This window comes from Mus pahari, chromosome 11, assembly GCF_900095145.1.
Source record: "Mus pahari chromosome 11, PAHARI_EIJ_v1.1, whole genome shotgun sequence".
Lineage (NCBI taxonomy): Eukaryota > Metazoa > Chordata > Mammalia > Rodentia > Muridae > Mus > Mus pahari.
This window is the reverse complement of record NC_034600.1, coordinates 54,932,669-54,951,882: the sequence shown is the minus strand read 5'-3', so window position 1 is coordinate 54,951,882 and position 19,214 is coordinate 54,932,669. Positions and strand designations below refer to the sequence as shown.

Sequence of the window (19,214 nt, the reverse complement as noted above, 5' to 3'; positions counted from 1 at the left end):
CCTCTGTCTTCCTTTCTCCTCACAGCACTGACAAGTCTGCCCTGACCATCCCTTTACTCCTCTGTCTTCCTTTCTCCACAGCCACTGCCCACAGGCTGACAATCTGCAATTACTTTTTCACTCCTAGTACTGGGTTCCTAATTAGTTACACAATGAGAAATTCATCAAAAACAGATTTTTGCCTACTGCATTTAGCTCACAGAAGTTTTATGGAGTTCAAGGTTTGCAATGAAGTGCTCTGAAAACCGAGAATTATAAACAAATATAAATGGTGGTTTTTCAATGGTCTCTGGCCCTAGTCCTGGTTGGGCCTTCCCAAGAGAAGATGTTGTAGTGCTGATCTTGCCCTGCTTACGCCTGCTTCAGCTGGCTCTCATATTTTTTATTATCTGTCTATTAATCCTAGTTCTCAGCAGCCTGAAGTACTACCTCTTATCTCCCTCAGGAAGATCTGGTGCACACAGACTTAAAGGAAAAAAACATACAGCAGAAAACATGGCCTTGGCATGTAAGGAAAGGAGCTGGTTGAATTTAGAAATATTTATATGCTTATACATAGACACATAGTCATGAACAATTCATGAAAAAGAGCCCATGAACCAAGAGAAAGAGACCAAGGAAGGGAATATGGGGGGATCTGAAGGGAGAGAAAGGACAGGCAATGATGTAATTATATTACAATGTCAAAAAATAAAATAACCCAAAAAACCAAAAACCTATTACTAGTTGGTTACCATGTCTGTGTATTTCCTTTGTACTATTACAGAATTTCCTACACATGTATTTTATCTTGTGTGTGTGTGCATGCATGCGTGTGTGCGTGCACGCGCACAAGCGCTGTGCAGAGTGGGAAGTGTGTGTGGCACTGTATGAGTATGAAGGGCATAGGACACTTTTATCCTGGGATCTGTGGTTGACCTCAAGTTATCAGGCTTGAAAGCATAAGTGCTTTTACTGCCCAGAAGTTCCCTTCTTTTCAAAGATGAAAATTCCTTTAAAACATCAAACTACTAAAGGGCTCTTACAAGATGTTTATTTCCAGCCTTATTACCTACCTTGGGAAAGGTGTGCAGGGGTACTTCTGAAGTCTCCTTGCAAACTACTAAGGGTCCCAGGCTTGGCGCCCTGGCTGCACCTCATTTATATACCTTACCCTTTCTCTTTCAAGTGCTTTTGCAAAGATCAAGTAGCAACACGTCCATCTTATGTAAAAGGAATGCAGGGAGCACGGGTCATGCAGTACATCCTGGCTGTTTACCTCTGTCCTGCTGTCTGTCGGATGGCTTCACTGAGGGACTCTCGGGCTCCTTTGCTTCGATAACACTTTTTCCCCAGCTTTCCCCACTCTGACAGGATTGGGTCACTTTTGCAGGTTCAGGTTCAGAAATTAAACCCCGAGTAGAGCTTGCAGATTCTATCAAGAGTACACAAACTCTGAGGGTCAGTGTCTAGGCCTGGCATCTGGAAAGCTAACAGAGCATTTCCAAATATGAACAGAAGCAGGCCAAAGGGCACCATATCTGGAGGAAATCTACAAGACTTAGGGTGAGATTGATAGTGTACATTGATTGATACATTTTAGTGTATTTGTTTTAAAGTAAGAAAAAATATTACCTTGACTCTGAAAAGTATGAGGGGGAACAGCACTGGCAACTGAAGCTGCCATACAATGTAACTCTGCCGACGATGGAACGTGTGGAGGGTGGCTTTGCTGCTTGGTAACTTCATCTGAAGGCCCTTCACAGGCAGGCAATCCCAACAGATCATCAGCTTCAATGTCAACCACATCTATATACGTGTGTCCAGCCTGAGTCAAACACAGAGAGAGTGATCATTCTTTTTCTTTTCTTTTTTCTTCTTCTTCTTTTTTTTACTTTAGATGACCATAAAAGGGGTGGTGGCAGTACAGTTCATCACTCCTCTTATTATTAACAAGAGGACGCATGCCTAACTTGGAGAAAGCAGCACCAAGTGTGTTCCTGGTTCTAGTTTACAATACTAGAAGGCATAACACTTAAACTAATTTTCTTACAAAGGTATACGGATTTTTATATTCATTTCACCTATAAAATGGGGCACTATATGGATGACCATAGTAAGTTTTGACACATGGTTATTATTAAAATCCAATGCACAGACCAAGGCTATTACCATGTGAGGTGGGGAAGGAGACAAAGGTTTCTCTGCTATTCCACTGGGAAGTCTGACATTTAGATATATGTCTGGGATCAAAAGCTGTGGAACTTTTAATGGTTCATGGCCTGGAAATTAAGGAAAGAAAGTCAGAAAGGTTAAACATGTCTGCAGTCATTAAGTTTCTAAGAATACATTTGCAATAAACAACATAAAATGTATATTTCTTACAAATCTAAATAGATTAAAGAAAATTGAACTGCCAGGTAGTGGTGGTGCACACCTTTAAGCCCAGCACTCAGTAGGCAGAGGCAGGTGGAATCTCTTAAGTTCCAAGCAAACCTGATCTACATAGTGAGTTCCAGGACAGCCAGGGCTACACAGATACCTTGTCTCAGAAAAAAAAAAAAAATCTAGTCTAAGGGTGATCGTTGTACATCGTGGTGCGGAGCCTAGTGCGCACCACGATGTACAACGTCCACAAGCAGTAAGGATGGTTTGAGCCACCATGTGGTTGCTGGGATTTGAACTCTGCACCTTTGGAAGAGCAGTCCAGTGCTCTCACCCGCTGAGCCATCTCACCAGCCCTATAGGACAATTTTTATTTATTTATTCATTTATTTATTTATTCATTTATTTATTTTGGTTTTTCGAGACAGGGTTTCTCTGTATAGCCCTGGCTGTCCTGGAACTCACTTTGTAGACCAGGCTGGCCTCGAACTCAGAAATCCGCCTGCCTCTGCCTCCCGAGTGCTGGGATTAAAGGCGTGCGCCACCACGCCCGGCTCATAGGACAATTTATAATCAAAGACAAAAACTACTTTTATCAATAACATCCATGGACAATAAGCTATGTAAAATTGTAAAGAATATAAATTCCTATTTCTATTTTAAATATATTAATTTACTTAAAAGAAACATACATATTAGCTGTATTTTAAAAACTTGCAATAGTTTATTTTCACTGAGATATAATTGATATTCTTACATAGGACTCACTGCTAACTTTTATAGTTAAAATATTTTAACACGTGATTTTCACTAGCTAATTGCTTCTTATTCAACAGTAAATAAAGAGGGTTACCACTACAGAGGTAAGCAGACAGTTGAGCTCTGTGCTTTGTACTAGAATTCACATCTCCTTTTCTAGCATTTATTTTTTAATAAAGTATTACTTTAAATTCATATGTAAAATAAAATTGGTCATATTGGCTTTACTGAAAAACTGCTAATAAAGATGGAATTTAATGACAGATTATCTTTAAAAAACAAAGGAAAAAAATAAAGCAAAAATTATTTAAATTGTCAACCTATCTCTATGAAGCCACTTCCTCAGTTAAACTGCTTTTCTAAGGGAGAGTGTGCATTAATGCAGACATAACTTTGATAAGTGACCCTACCTCAGAGCATACAGCACTCACCTGAGCTTGGAGATGTGGCTTGTGGATTTTTATTACTTTCAGAATCAGCTTTTTGGGAAGTACCTTCCTTATCTTGTGGTAAATTCAGATATATGAGGAAAAAAGAAAAAATAGGATAAGAATTTTACAAACAGGAAAATTAAATATATAAATCCAGGTAATTAGCTAGTATATATAAAAGGTGCTGAAAAATAGATAGCCAGTTTAATTTAATTTTTAAGCAATATGACTATAGATTTCATTTTATTTAACTCTGAGACATGGTCTTACTCTCTAGCCCTGGCTAGCCTGGAGCTCAGTATGGTGCTCAGGCCAGCCTCAGACTCAGAGCTCCCCTGCATGTACCCTCTGAGTGCTGGGTTTAAAAGCATGAGCCACTATGCCAGAGAAGATCCTAATCCTTAAACAAGCAAAGACAAGAGCCAGGTGTGGTGGCGACACCTTTAATCCCAGCACTCGGGAGGCAGAGGCAGGTCTACAGAGTGAGTTCCAGGACAGCCAGGGCTACACAGAGAAACCTGTCTTGAAAAACAAAACAAAACAAAACAAACAAACCAAAAGAAAAAAGCAAAGACAAGTCACAAGCTGTGGTGCTCGGGAGCAGAGCGGGATGAGTCCCTGGGAGTACAAGACCATCTGGGTCTACACAGCCAGCTCTAGGCCACCAGAGCCACCTAATGAGACTCTGGCAGGAAAGAAAACAGCTCTAAAAACTGCCCAACACAGCAATGCACTGAACATTCAGAAGCTGGTTAAATATTAGAAAAGGAATATGCTTATAAAATACTCTTGTCAATAGAAGAGAGAATGTATAATGTAAGTAGAAATCAAAGGAAATGCACCCAATGGTAATTTTAGACATGAGGTGACTGTAACATGTCCTATGCCATCCAATTTTCTTAGACTTAAACAATTATGTAACAACATAGTGAGGATTATTACTTAATATATTTAAACATCACTTAATTAGAATTGATTTTATTAGTACACATGACTATACAACAAGATTGAGCACACTCACATCACTTTTAACGTTGCTGCAAGTGAACTAAGATGCAATTCAGTACAAAGGAACAGCATGTTATGATACATTACCAGGATGTCTAAAGGTAACTGGTAAAACCACCAATGGGTCATGACAGTTGAGCTCTCAGGGAAAAGCAAGGGATCCAGGAATACCCAGGGGCCAGGGGCACAGAGAGTCTCAAAGAACACTATGCTTGTTACCTGACTATGTATGTGAATGTATGATTTCATATTTCTCATAGCTTGCTATATTATACCAATGAGTACTGAAGCTTTTCATAAGAAGACAAAGTCAGAGGAGATTTCATGAGTACTTGAAAGGTTCTGTCCCCTCCTCCTCATGGCCATTTGCTCTAAGACTGACCACAATCTAGCCTTCTTCTCATGCCTGCTTTCCCAGTTGGAACCCAGGGCCTCTCACTCCAGAGCTATAATCCCAGTGAGGGAGACTCATGGCCTAGGGGTCTAATTCACAACATTATTTGTACCCACTTGAAATCTGTAACATGTTAGTTTTCAACAACAACAAAAAAATCTGTTTTAAATTTCAAGCTCAAGTTATTATAAATGCTGTTTCCTTTTCATTAATTAATTCATTCACTTTACATCCCAGTAACAGCCTCTCTCCCTCCTTTCTCCTCGTATCCCCCCTCCTCTATTTCAAATCTTTCCTATGAGAATAACTTGGGATAAATATCTAATATCACATCATTTTAAACTCCTTTTAAATCACTGTCTTAATAAGAAATCTTAATAAGAAAGTATAATACCTTAGCAAACTTTTAAAAGATGTAATTTTTAAAAATTATGTGTATGTCACTAGCCGGTTCAAGACCCCTGACACATACACAGCAGAAGACTGCCTTGTCCGGCCTCAGTGAGAGAAGATGCACCTAACCCTCAAGAGCTTGAGGCTCCAAGGGAGTGGGGAGGTCTGGTGGGGTGAGAGTGGGATGGGGACATCCTCTTGGAGATGGGGGAAGGAGGAATGGGATGAGGAACTGTCAGAGGGTGGACCAGGAGGGGGTTAATGACTGGACTGTAAAAAAAAAAATAAAAGTAATAAAAAAATTGGATGGATATGTTTCATCATGAATAAATGAGATTATCAATATAAAAAACAATTTGTGTATGTTAGTATGTATGCTTACCTATGTACAGATGCCCGCCAAGGGCAGAGGACTGCATCGGATTCCCTAGAGCTGAAGTAAGTTATTTGTGAGCTGCCTGACATGGATGCTAGGAACCGAACTGGTTCTCTGGAAGAACAGCAACTGCTCTTACCCTCTGAGCTATGCCTCCAGCCGCAATATATGAGGTTTCATAACTTTTAAAGTATTTACCTGGGTCTGTGTTTGTACTTGCGTCATGACTTCCCACCGCTTTCTTTCGTACAGAGGCCATGAAATGCAGTCCTGCTGAAGTATTAATATCATCTTCTAACATTTCTTAAATATAAAACAAAATGCAGAAAGCAATCACTGAGAGCCAACGTTGTCAGTGGAAGCACAGTGACTGGAGGTGGGCGCTGGGATGTTATCTACATGAGGTACTGCGTAAACTACAGCTTGAAGACACAATGAATCAAACCCACACTTGTAGAGGACACTATATGTCACACCCAGAAACCTAGAGCCTTCTGCTCTAGCTTAATGAAGATCCAGTAGAAGCAAAGTGATGAGATCGTTATTGTAGAAAACCCACCCCATCCAACATGTGGAAAGTAGATTTGAATGGATAAAGCTGAAAACAGTCAGATAAGGCTTCTGTAGCAGTATTACAAAAGAGGTAAGAAAGGCTAGGACTGGTTACTAGGCAATAAGGGAAAGTAAAAGGCAGAATTTGGGGGGGTTTTGGTTAGGTTAATATTAATATAAATGGAGAAATGTTCTTTGTTATAACAATATACATCCACTGGTGTACTATACATTCATTTAAAAATGGCATCATATAAGTGACACTGTTCTGAACTGATTACTATTTTTTAACATATGTGTATGTTCTATGACAAATTCAATTTTGGGCATATTCTCCCATAATTTCCTTATTTAGGCCTTTTTTATTCTATTTGACATACTAATAAACTACATCAGTCTACTGCAGAGCTTAGCAAACTTTCTCTGCAGAAACTCCTCTACTTTGTTATGGTCAGAAAGCTGTGAGAGGCTATGTTTCAGTAAAACTAGATTCATAAACTCAGGCATGGTTTAGAGCAGGCCTTGATGTCAACCATTACTCTACTGGATAAAACACAAAGTACAAAGACTCTCCACCTTGTTAAGTAGAATAGGAAAGTTACTGTGGTGGTTTGAATAAAAATGGCCCCATAAGCTCATATATTTGAACAATTAGTCACCATGGACTGGAACTGTTTGAAAGGATTAGAAGGATTGGGAGGTGTGGTCTTGTTGGAGGAAATGTGTCCCTGGGAATAGGTTCTGATGTTTCAAAAGCCCACACCAGCTCTGTGTATGTCTTTGTTTCTTTGTCTGTCTCTCTCTCTCCCCCTGCTTGTGGATGTAGCTCTCAGCTACTGTTCCAGAGCCATTGTACCACTCATGTTTCCTGCCACGATGATAATGAGCTGTTCCAATTAAATGCTTTCTTTTGTAAGAGTTTCACTGCTACGTAGTGGTGATGCTCACCCTGGACCCCAACACTCAGGAGGCAGGGGCAGAGGCAGAAGGCTCTCTGAGTTTGATGTTAGCCTGCTCTATGAAGTGAGTCCCAGGACAGGCAGGGATACACAGAGAAACCATATCTTGAAAACAAAAATTAAACAAAAGACTTGTGTGGTCATGGTATCTCTTCACAGCAATAGAACATGAAGACATTAATATACCCTTATTTTTATATTAATTTCTTTCCTTTTTTTAAAAATTCCTGAGACAGGGTTCCTCTGTATAGCCCTGACTGACCAGGATCTTGAATTGTAGACCTGAAACTCAGAGATCCACCTGCCTATGCCTTCTAAGTGCTGGGATCAAAGCTATGTGTCACCATGCCCGGCCTTATTACCTTTACTTCTAAACAGCCGACTTAACACTAAACTTAGACACTACATTAGTCATTTGTATACATACCAAAAGGAATGTCAAACTTATCCAAATGCTGAGAATCATGATGTCCTAGTTGTTCCTAAATGGAGTACAAAATAATTACTCTATTAATAACTCAAAGACATTTATTATTTTTGAAAAATAGATCTAATAGCTATAAAGATTGAATTCTTTATAGATTCAATTCCTATCATTTTAGGTTAAACTACTTACTCTATCAAGTTATTTATTCTGTCAAAGCAACTGTACAAAAAGTTCATGAAATCTACAAGTAATAAAAAAATATTACCAATCTAATACCAGCTTACTAATGTACCATGTACAAATCTCCACAGCAGGGTAGACTTGATGGTCAAACTATACCCCTGTCCTGTTAAAGTCCTCAATGGACTCGGAAGACATCTGACTAAGTGCCTCCAGACACACTCGTGAGAGGACTTAATGAAAAAGCATGGCTTAAAGAACATATACATAAGTCAAATATGTACCTCTTTAATGCTTGTTCCGAATTGAATGAATGGTTAAATAGGTTTGATTTACAGGTTACATACCAAATCTATCTGATAACGCTAGAGACACCTCAGCCTTTGACAGAAAATGATCACTATGTGCACTGAGACAGAGAAAAAGCCCAGAGTGACATCACACACAGCAAGTCACCAGGCAGAGGCTCTAAGCTGCAGTCTTTTCAGAGAGCTGTCCAGATGTTTTTCACCTCCATAGAAGAGGGTGTCCATTTGTGGACAGAATCAGCTGGGCTCTCGTGTATTATGGCCAAACTCTCAATGGCCTGAAACTCCAGCACAGGCTACAGCCACAAACAAACACCCAACTGTTCCATGCAAGCGAGGAAAGAGTCGACTATGGCCGTTTTTTACCTTGGGCTCCATGACGACTTCTGAGTCATTGCTAATGAGGGAGTCCTCTGGTCGGAAGCTAACACTTGGTTTTCTTCTCGGCTTCTGAGCTCTTCCTTCCTGCAGCTCCCTCTTGGTTCGCCTGCTTTGCCTGTACAAGACAACGGGGAGAACATGGTTTCCTTTAGAGTAACTTTAGGTTCTCATCTGTGACTTGCTATATGAAAACAACTGCTGAAGATCCATTTCATTCAGATTTAACAAACAAGATATTCTGCTAGAATACAAGCAACTACAGTTGGCATTGAATTAAGTATTCTGAACTGGTCACTGGAATCTGGGGATAGATATACACCTTTTAAACAGTTTCACACTCTTCTGGTGCCAGAAACCCCATGAAAACCCTCCACTGAGCTCCATGAAGAGGCTAAATAAAGACCTCAGCAGGGAGCACTGGAGGCAGAAAGGACGGCATTTAAACACATGTCCTGTATCACCCACCTCAGGGCCAAGACTACAATAGCTGCTCTTCAGTTAGTCTGGGGCAGCCTTGCTTCTACATGCACATGCCTCATGTGTGTGTAGATATGAAACACTTCACACTGTAACAGTCTGGGGATGTGTGGCAGAGTGAGTAAAGACAAATTCTGGTTAGCTGCACATGGGATTTCACCCGATCCCAAAGATTTGTGCTACAAAACGTAACTTCATTCTGTCACAGGAACACGAAGAAAAACACTCCAGCCATGAAAGGTAAGAAGGAAAACTTTAAGAAAAATAGAAAAATGGACCGGGGGGTGGGGGTGGAGGGATCCCACCTCTCACAATAGAGTAAATCTTTCCAAACTATAAGATTAAACACATGGCAAATGACAAGGACACAGCCACACGTAGTTGTGCCCTGTGAAGGGACTGACTTGGGTACACGACTCATCAGAAGATGTCTCATTCAGAACTTGCCTCTTCTTTCCTTGTGTTATCTCAGATGCTCCCATAGTGACTTTTAGGAACTGCAGATGAGCAGAATCACCTTGTTCAAATACACTGTGTGCTAGTTTTTGTTGGCTTCTTTTAAATGCCAGGAGATTTTCAAGTGGGATAAGTTGGGGCTTCTTATACTACAAAAAGAAAAGATAACTCAAATTCACAATTATGCTGAAAAATAATGAAAACATTTAAATTAAACTAAGACACATAAGAGACAGAACACATCCAATCCAATGAGTCGACTGAGACAGGAAGCGTAACTACCTACGTCCTAGACAGCGAGAGAAGGCTGTTAAACTCTCATACAGGTCTTTTTTATTTTCTCCCCGGAAACTAACTCAGGACCCAGAGCAAGCTAAGTCAGTACTCGGCCAGTGAGCTGCTTCCTGGCCCTCAACTGAGTCATCTTGACATCCCTTCTTCTAAACTGCATTTCCATATAAACTCTTCCTCCCCATGAGGGAAATATGTGTGGCATTTAATTGACTATAAATATGATGTAGAATGTAATGGCTTAAATATTATAAATGAAGTAAGCATATCCGCATATTCTGATGATCCTTAAACAGGGGTTATCAGAAGAATTTGGGTTTTAGCATATTATTCTAATTAAAAAAAACCTTTAAAATTATTCTCAAAATAATAAAATTTCTGAATCATTGATCCTCTCTTCTGTTCTTAATATGTCAAGGAAAAGAGGCATGGTTAATACTTCTCCATGAATAAGCACTTCTTTTTCACAGTACCGTCTGGGAGAAATAAAGTATAGCACAGAACAAGTTACTCAATTACTACCTAGTACGTACTACTAACTGACACAGTTACAAGCTAAACTATCTGAGTTTCATAAATCAAGGTAGGATCTTTGAGGAGGACTTAGTGGATTTATAAAGCTACTGTCTCTATGTGAAATGCTACTGAAAAGCTGGCTTGTACTTAAAAACTTTTATCTGAAATAGACTTGATAACAATATTGATAGAAACTTCAAACACACTATGTGCACTTGCTACACACACACACACACACAAACACACACACACCCCTACACACTCACACATACGAGCATAGAGTACATGGTAAATTTATATTACTTATTATCTTCTTTGTGCAAAAAAAAAAAAACATATAAAAGTGTTGCTTCTGGTATGCATACAAAATACCTAAAAATTTAAAACATAAAATTATTTTAAACCTGACTTTTATGCTGTTGTCTGTAACAGAAGAATCTCTTAAGAAATAGGCTGAGAAACAGCTCAGCAGGTAAGAGTGTTAGCTGACCAGCAGGGACTTGAGTCTGATTCCCAGGACCCACAGGGTAGAAGAGAACTAGTTTATACAAGCAGCCCTTTAATATTCAAATGTGTGCTCACAGCATGTACATGGTGCATATCAGTCACACAGAAAGTCATTACCGTATTCTCTGGGGGCAAGCATGGATGAAGTAATGACAGTTGCGGATGATTTCTTCCTTCTGTGCCAGGTACTGAGGGAAATCTACTGCATGCTCTTGGTGGTGCTGAGAATACATAAGGAGGCTTAAACTGCAGGTGTAATAAAGGAAGTCCAAAAGAATTCTGAAGAGCTGTCTCAGGGGGCCTTGGTTTAACATCAAACACATTTTCTGGCTTTATAAATACTGAGCAATCCTGCTGAGGTGTCAAGTACCCTTGCCCAATGTACTGACCCACGTTCACATGCTTCGGGATGCCGGTGAGGATAGCCTCTGCTTTTCTCATGGCTTCAGCATTACAGTGGCTCCAATCTGAAGGAGATGGTAATGTGGTATGCACTGTTCTCTGAGACACAGGAGGTTGGCAAGAGTCCGATGGGCTCCAAGCCTCTTTTGGTTGGGCTTGGGGCCTGAAAGGAACTTGTGGAATTCTCCCTATAGGTAAGGAAAGGGGCTTGAAGTCACGCTTGGGCTGAAAATGAAGCAGAGGAAAGCCACGGCCGGGAGTGCCTGCTCGGGCAGGTGGGATCAGCTGAGGTGGCTTCTGGACTGCAGCAGGTGTGAACAAAAGCTGGAGGCCGCTATCTGCAGCAGGAGCAGGGGAGAAGGAAGGAGGTGCGAAGCTTCTAGGTGCTCCAGCTTGTCCTCTCACCTTAGACTGGCCATCTAATTGACACAAAGGAACACTCCCATGCGGAATATCCTGAAAGAAAAATATTATATACATTTAGAATATATTACAAATTCCTTATTTTGTAAATAACATTCAGTATGATTTGAATAAATAGTATCTTAGAAAAATTGCTAAAAAATACATTTATTCAAATTTAAAAAGCCAACAATTAACTGAGACGGACACAAATGCTATCTACATTGTGTGCATGACTAGCCTTAATTGTCAAGTCAAGATAATCTAGAATCACCAGAAAAATCAATTTTAATGAACAGGTTGTCTACACTGAGTTGGTCTATAGCCATCTCTGTGGATACTGTCTTAATTAAGTTACCTGACATGGGAGGACCCAGCCCTAGCTCCTGGCATCATCCCTAGGCACGGGGCTCCCAGACTGTGTAAAGTGCAGAAGGGAGCAGAGCATAAGCAAATGAGGCGGGTATTCCTTTCCTGTGACTGTGACTGACTGCACACTTCAAGCCAGAATAAAATAACTGTCACTCTTTAGGTGCCTCCCACTATTCCTTTGCTTTGTTTTTTTGTTGTTGTTGTTGTTTTGTTGTTGTTGTTGTTGCTTTAAAACAGGTTCTCTCAGTGGCATGTCCTCACCCAGCAGGTTAGGCTCTGGCCAGTGATGCACAGGGCTCTGACTGTCACTACCTCCTCAGCACTGGGATGTTAAGTATGCAACCCCATGCCTGACATCTTTAACACTGCTGTGAGGGATGAACTCAAGCCTTCAGCAAGCACGTTGCCACTGGGTTTGCATCTCAGTGTGAGTTACCTGTGTATCTCCACTACTATCTTGATCAGGCTGGTTAATTCTTTCGTGGTCTGGTGGGCTGTTCTTGCCAGGCTCCCTGGGGCACTCTCCCGTGGATTGTGCTTTGGCCCAAACTCTCTGTCTGCTGTTGACTTCAATACAATCGCTCCTGGTGGAGTTTGATACTTGGCTTTCCCCAGAACGCACAGACTGAGCCTGCTGAAGAAGTCCATGCATGTCTGGGAGATTAGCAACCGATGGTCCCACTATTTGCATCAGGCTCAGAAAATTGATCTGCTGGAGCTAGAATAAAACAAAAAGATCTTAAAAACAATGAAAAGAAGATGTCACAGTTAAGAGCCACATTCTCAAATGTTAAATGACATCCGGAGACTCATAAGGATAGAGAAATGCATGGAATTCCATTTTGACTACTCTACTTCTATGAATTTACGAATTTTAAATTATATATAAGGTAGAGATTTACTTACATAGCCACATGCTCACCTGAACTAATTTAAACATCTCATCTTGGAGCATCTGCCTAACAGAATCAGAAGAATCTGGTAACTGAACCCCGTGTTCATTGCCCTGAGTCTTCTGAGGTGTCTGTGAAGTAACCCGGGCTCCATTTGACATGAGCGGTGGAACTGTGGGTGATTTTTCTTTAAGGTCAGAAATCTGTGCACTGTGTGACGACATTTAAATAAAAACATTAATCAATAATAATAACAACAACAACAACAAACAAACAAAAACAATCGGTTGTCTATAACCTAAATATTTAGACACCATGTTTTCTTGGACAGCACTGGGTTAAGGTAGCTCAGTGGTAGACAGTTTATCTAGTCTGCTTGGGGCTTTAGGTTCAACACCCAGTACTGCAAAATGAAGGAAAGAATATTAAAATGGGCTAAAAGCATTTCTTATATTAGGGATCAGATGATAAATGGGAACAATATTTCAATAATATATCTAGTACTGGATTTTCTTTTTTCTGAAAAGATTGTTCCAACATAGTTCATTTCTTTAAAACACAGATATAGGAAAATCTGTAAATAATTACTTGAGGTCTCAAAACTTTTGCCTATGTTGCTTTTTCAATGTATCACATTACTTTTACCGATTTTCTTAGTGTTTAGAACAAACATGTTGCAATTATTTCAGGCTAGCATAGGAGTATGTTCTCTTATTTTTAATTCATGATTTTAAAATTGTACAGTAGATAAAAATTCTTACCTAGAAGTTTCTGAATTTGCATCTATACAAAATGACTGAGGAACGATATGTGCAGATTCTGACAAGGCTTCAACGGTACTACAAATAGAAATAAGTGATTAGGCGCACGCTATCCTTTACACTTTCTAATAAGTGATTAGGAGCACACATGACTCCTGCTCCACCACCTAAGAATCTACTCCTCTAATAATGCTGCAGTGCTTAGCTCATAATCACAATCTGTTTTCACTGGTCTCCATAGTAATTAGTCCCAGATTCAAACCACAGCAAAGACTCGATGACTTAGGACACAACTTGAGCAGCACCGACTGCTTAGCAACAAAAACACAATCTAAAGCTAGGGGACATGAAGCCAGCCGCCTATGACCCACAGTTCCATAGAGTAAATAGTACTTTACTCAGAGCAAAGAATCTACGGTTATATTTGAAACTGTGAAGATTGTTTTACAAATATGAATACTTAATACTAATACTTATACTGGTATCACAGGGCTTTAAATGTATCCCTTAGAGGACAGGAAATACAGCTCATTTGTAACATGCTTGTCCATCGTGTATAAGGCCCTAGAAACGATCCACAGCACCTCAATGGAAAATGTCTCAGCTGGCTATGGTGGCATATGCCTTCAGTCCCAGCACTTGAGAGGCCAGCCAGGTCCACACAAGTTCTAGGTCAGCCATGTCAACACAGTAAAGCCCTGTCTCAAAAACAAAACAAAAAAATTGTATTGACTTTTCAAAATAGAAATAAAATCTGTGATCTGAGAAAAAGGAGTCTAATGTTACTTTTTTTATCAAGTGTCTTAGGTTTCTATAGCTGTGATAAAAACTCGCCAAGCCAACTTGGCTAGGAAAACAGTTTATTTCACTTCCCAGGACCTCAGAAGGAAGCCAGGGTAGGAATCTGGAGTCAGAAACTAAGCAGAGGCTGTGGAGGAACTGCTTACTTTCTGGCTTGCTCACTCTGCTTTCTTACATCCATCATCAATCAACAAAACGCCCTATACACTATCTATAAGCAATATGATAAATGTTTTCTCAGCCGAGTTACTCTAGCCAGGTAACTACGGCTTGTGTCAAGCAGAGAGAGAGAAGCGGGGGTGGGGGTGGGNGGGNGGGACCACTCGTGTGGCTTGTGTGGGGTGGTGTGCGGGAGCATGGGTATGGACAGAGGCCAGTCAACCTGGGTGTCGTTCCTCAGGAAGGGGTCACTCTGTTTTGGGAGACAGGGCCTTGGCAATGAGGTGCAGCTGTCTGGCCAGTTGGTCCTAGGGATCTGCCCACTTCCACTGACCCAGCACTGGAATCCTAAGTGAGTGCCATCATACACGCTTTTTACATGGGCACTAGGGATGAAATTCAGGTCCTCCTGCTTCTATGACAGGCAGTTAACTGGCTCGACTATCCACCAGCCCCTACATTTTCTAAAATTCCCCCCTCTCCCTGAGACAGTGAAGTGCCAGAAGCAAATTATGAACATTGTGTGGAGCCCTAATGGACAGAACACAGCAACCAAGACAGAACAATGAAGGCTGTATTATGATGCACAATGGTCTTCTACTTCCCTAATTAGTACATGAATAAACCCTGGCCTCTTTATAGGTACAGAAAGAATTCATTTTGGTAAGGCTGAGTGATAAGAGGAGAAAGGCAAAAAAACCCAATTACTTCTACCAATGATTACATTTACCAAAAACAATTCACTGTCATTATAAATAAAAGCAGTAATACCAACCTAAAATATATAAATTATGAAAATGTCTGAAGGCTTCACTAAGACTAAACTAAACAGCTTATAATCATGTTGTTGTGGTTTGAAGAGAAAGGCCCCCATACACTCGTGTGTTTGAATGCTTTGTCTAACTGTGGAACTGTTGGGAGCTGGCCTTGGTGGAGGAGGTGTGGCCTTGGTAGAGTTACGTCACTGGGCTTGAGGTTTCAAAACCCCATGGCAGGCCCTGTTCCCCTTCCCCTCTCTCCCTCCATCTCCCACTCCACTTTTCCATCTCCCCCCCTTCCTCTGTCCATCTGTCTATCCATCCCTCCGTCTGTCTGTGTCTGTGTCTGTGTCTGTGTCTGTCTCTCTCTCTCTCTCTCACTCTCACTCTCACTCTCACTCTGCTGCCTGTGGATCAGGATGGAAAGCTTTCGGCTACTGCTCCAGTGCTATGATGATCCTGGACTCTAAAACTGTAAGCAAGCATCCAGTTAAATGGTTTGTTTTATAAGAGTTGCCTTAGTAATGGTGCTGCTTTACAGCAATAGAAAAGTGACAAAGACACATGTCATACTTTCTTCTCCTTACCCTTCCTGTTCTGTCAATTTTGTATCCACGCTGGTCTCTCGTGGTTCTTTCCTGGAACACTGAGTCTCTTCTGCGGAAAGCTGTAAAAGTCAACAGTGCCCATTCCCACAATGAGAAGAGGTGAGGCACACATGCATGACTGTTGCTGTGTATTTTGAATTTTACATTAAATGCCAGTCTAAAAAGCAAGTGACAAAATGATCCTTAAAAGGCTCCGTCCTGATCTGAGCAAGTCCTTACACATGTGAACTGCCTTGAGCCCATCAGGATGAGCTATTGAGTCCATTAAAGTAGAAAGATGAGGTGTTGGTTTTATAAATCACAAGTAAATTAACTTGTGAAAACTGCCACAAAATGAGGGAAACCCAACACTTTCTTTAAATAAATGTTAAAACAACAGGAAAGATCTATGTTCCACTTAGAAATTTGGATTTGAGAAAACAAATAATACATAGAAACTGCAAATCACACTGAAACTGAACCCACTTCATAAGCAAGGACACGCCCACACTCTTGACCAGCTTGCTACTTCAGGAAATGGAACGTTTCAGTGTCTGAAAGCCCAGCACATGTAATAGAATCTCAGAGAAAGAGAAATTCAGCACTCTGCATACAGGGCAATGCACCTGCGCCAGATACAGCTTTGCCTTAACATACTGTTCAGTGGGGCAAGCATCTGAGGTGCCATTTAAACACCAAGTCACAGTCACACACTCATGTGTGCTGCTCGTGGGCTTACCTCTGATGAGAGCTGTGATGCTGGCATGCAGATGACAGCACTGGGACCTCTCAGACTCTCAACGGGTCCTTCTAGAAGGATTAGAAATGAAGGGAATGCTGAACGTTAAAGATAAACTTTTCATTTTCTCTCTCTCTAAGGTTTAGGAGATACTGCAGGAAATAATATGACAGAAACATTTTCTAACCTCATACAAATATATTTCAAAAAACACCTAGTAACTACATCTTTACCAAGTAAAATCCAGGAGAGCCCCGAGAGACCTTGACTAGTTTGTGTAAGTCCAAGCAGAGCTCCTGGAGTTCTGTCTCAAGTGTGACTGCTGGGGAGAGACCCACAGTTTGTTCCAAGGAGTCACTGCCCAGGCATGGTAAGAAACCGACTAATATAAAAATGTCGTGCATATTCTCGGTTCTATTAGAAAATCAAGTTATAAGTAAGTTAATATGCTTGCATTTCAAAAGATACCACAAATCTTTTAGTTATAAGCTATGTTCCAGGCAAATATATTTAAGAATAAAAGAGTTATTTTGGATGTTATTAATGATAAATTAGTAATGCCAATGGAAATTATGACCTGTATGAACTGACCTTCAGAGTCTGAGATATGCACATCCATCTCATCTTGTGTAGATGACTCTACTTCGGAATGACTCTTGTCAGCATGCACAAGCTCTCTCTCAGTCCCCAAAGTAACAGGAATAATCTCATCATCAGTGTCTTTCACTCCACTGTTTTCTGCTTCAGCTGGCATTCTACTAACAAAAATGGAGCCATGAAAATTAGAATCCAGTTTCAGAGACAAACAAAGAATTTTTCAACATTTAATTCATTTTTTCAACAAGAAACAAATTTCATTTTCATATTTTCTAAGCTTTTAAAAAATGTTTCTTATATTTCTGATACATGGAAGGGCCTAGCTTTCATTTACTCAAAACAATAGAGTAAATTCAGCTTATGCAAAATTCGTGTCTTCACAAAAGAGTTGTCATGCTTTTGCTATGGTATTCATCATATGCAGGTTACTGTCCGTCCGAGGCTCCTGCTGTCCAAGGCTTAGCTCAGAGAGCAGCAGTGCTGGGTGGTGGTGGCTGCACTGAGAGGGAGGAACTGTGGGGAGGTTTGCAGGTTGCTGAACGTGCGCCTTTGAATAGGATGATGAGTCCCAGCCCTTCCTCTCCCATGTACTTCCATCATGACATCCTGTCTCAGTATAGACCTAAAGTAATAAAGCCACCAGCCATATCGTGGAACCTCTAATACTGTGGGCTAGATAAACCTTCTCTGTAAGCTGCCCACCTCATGTTTATCAGCACAGTGACAGAAGTCTGACTGACTGTTCTCAAATAATACTGCTCCTACTGTTGTCTCATAGTAAAGGGGACTTTCAGAAGGAAGTAGTTCCTCCCTCAGGAAAGACATGCTAGACCCATGTGGAGTAAACACTTCAGGAAGCTTACAGTCTGTTCCTGTCCTTCAGAGAAATGTTCCTTCTTCTCACTTTCAAGAGCTCAGGTCTCCTTCCTAAGCCAGCAGACTTTCCTGAGGAGGAGGTTAGACACAGCAACTTACTTCCAGGGGCTCTGATGGCACTCGGTCCCTTCCTGAGCTGCTACTGCAGCTGGACAGTCAGCGTCCGTGTCACTCTCCATCTCAGCTGCCACCCGAGGCTCAGTGCGGCGGTGCTCTAGAACCTAAAGAAGCCATCTTAGAATTTTATATGGACTATTACAGCATTTTTTTAAAGCATACTTTTATATCATTCGTATGTTATTTAGAACTGATTCTTTTATACATTCATTATTTACTGCACTTGAACATTCCAATTATTTGTTTCTAGAAGCAATGGTCAAATCTTTAGTCTACCAGGAAAAAGTAAGTTTGACTTCCTACATCACACACACACACACACACACACACACACACACACACACACACACACATTCTTCAGCCAGGCAGTAATGGTGCACACCTTGAATCCAGCACTTGGAAAGCAGAAGCAGACAGATGGGATCTCTGAGGTCAAGGCCAGTCTGGTCAGCAGTGAGTTCCAAGACAGCCAGGGCTACATAGAAACCCTCTTTTGGGGGATTTTTTAAAAAGGAAAGAAACAAAACCATTCTTCCACATATTTAACGGATAATAACTATTTTCGGCCGTAAAACAACAGTAGTAAGAACCGGGATGCACTCATTCCCTTCTGCTTGCCATTACAATGCCATCTGGGAACTGGAGAGGTAGCTCTGTCCTCAAATCCCTTGCCGTGTAAGCCTGAGGACCTAGGTTAGACCCTGAGAACTCATGGAACAAAGCCAGGGGCGTTGGCACACAGCGGTAACCCCAGCCGTGGGCAGGGAGAGGATCCCTGGACTCACGGGCCAGCCAGCCAATCTTCCTGGCAAGGTCCAGGTCAGTGAGACCCAGTCTGAAAAAACTAGATGGGTGGCACTTGAGAAATGACACCTGAGGTTGACCTCAGGCCTCTGTGAGCATATGTGTTCGTTTGTTCTCTCTCTCTCTCTCTCTCTCTCTCTCTCTCTCTCTCTCTCTCTCTCTCTCTC

At 41.0% G+C, this 19,214-nt stretch overlaps 1 protein-coding gene across 6 annotated transcripts in view; it reads right to left on the bottom strand.

Moving 5' to 3' along the window:
• Nucleotides 1-19,214, bottom strand: part of Cplane1 (ciliogenesis and planar polarity effector 1) — an 87,667-nt gene that overhangs the window by 22,372 nt on the left and 46,081 nt on the right. For 3 of the 6 annotated variants that reach the window (XM_029543961.1, XM_029543964.1, XM_029543966.1), the window contains exons 27-42: nucleotides 18,226-18,347; nucleotides 17,245-17,411; nucleotides 16,654-16,724; nucleotides 15,915-15,994; nucleotides 13,610-13,687; nucleotides 12,878-13,058; nucleotides 12,392-12,673; nucleotides 10,897-11,637; nucleotides 9,457-9,614; nucleotides 8,518-8,647; nucleotides 7,664-7,718; nucleotides 5,924-6,028; nucleotides 3,555-3,626; nucleotides 2,152-2,261; nucleotides 1,615-1,807; nucleotides 1,259-1,414 (exon numbers count right to left, since the gene is read on the bottom strand). In XM_029543961.1, coding sequence (XP_029399821.1) covers nucleotides 1,259-1,414; nucleotides 1,615-1,807; nucleotides 2,152-2,261; nucleotides 3,555-3,626; nucleotides 5,924-6,028; nucleotides 7,664-7,718; nucleotides 8,518-8,647; nucleotides 9,457-9,614; nucleotides 10,897-11,637; nucleotides 12,392-12,673; nucleotides 12,878-13,058; nucleotides 13,610-13,687; nucleotides 15,915-15,994; nucleotides 16,654-16,724; nucleotides 17,245-17,411; nucleotides 18,226-18,347 — 2,701 coding nt within the window. The remainder of the gene's footprint in view (nucleotides 1-1,258; nucleotides 1,415-1,614; nucleotides 1,808-2,151; nucleotides 2,262-3,554; nucleotides 3,627-5,923; nucleotides 6,029-7,663; nucleotides 7,719-8,517; nucleotides 8,648-9,456; nucleotides 9,615-10,896; nucleotides 11,638-12,391; nucleotides 12,674-12,877; nucleotides 13,059-13,609; nucleotides 13,688-15,914; nucleotides 15,995-16,653; nucleotides 16,725-17,244; nucleotides 17,412-18,225; nucleotides 18,348-19,214) is intronic. The other 3 variants (XM_029543965.1, XM_029543963.1, XM_029543962.1) reach the window with 3 other exon arrangements.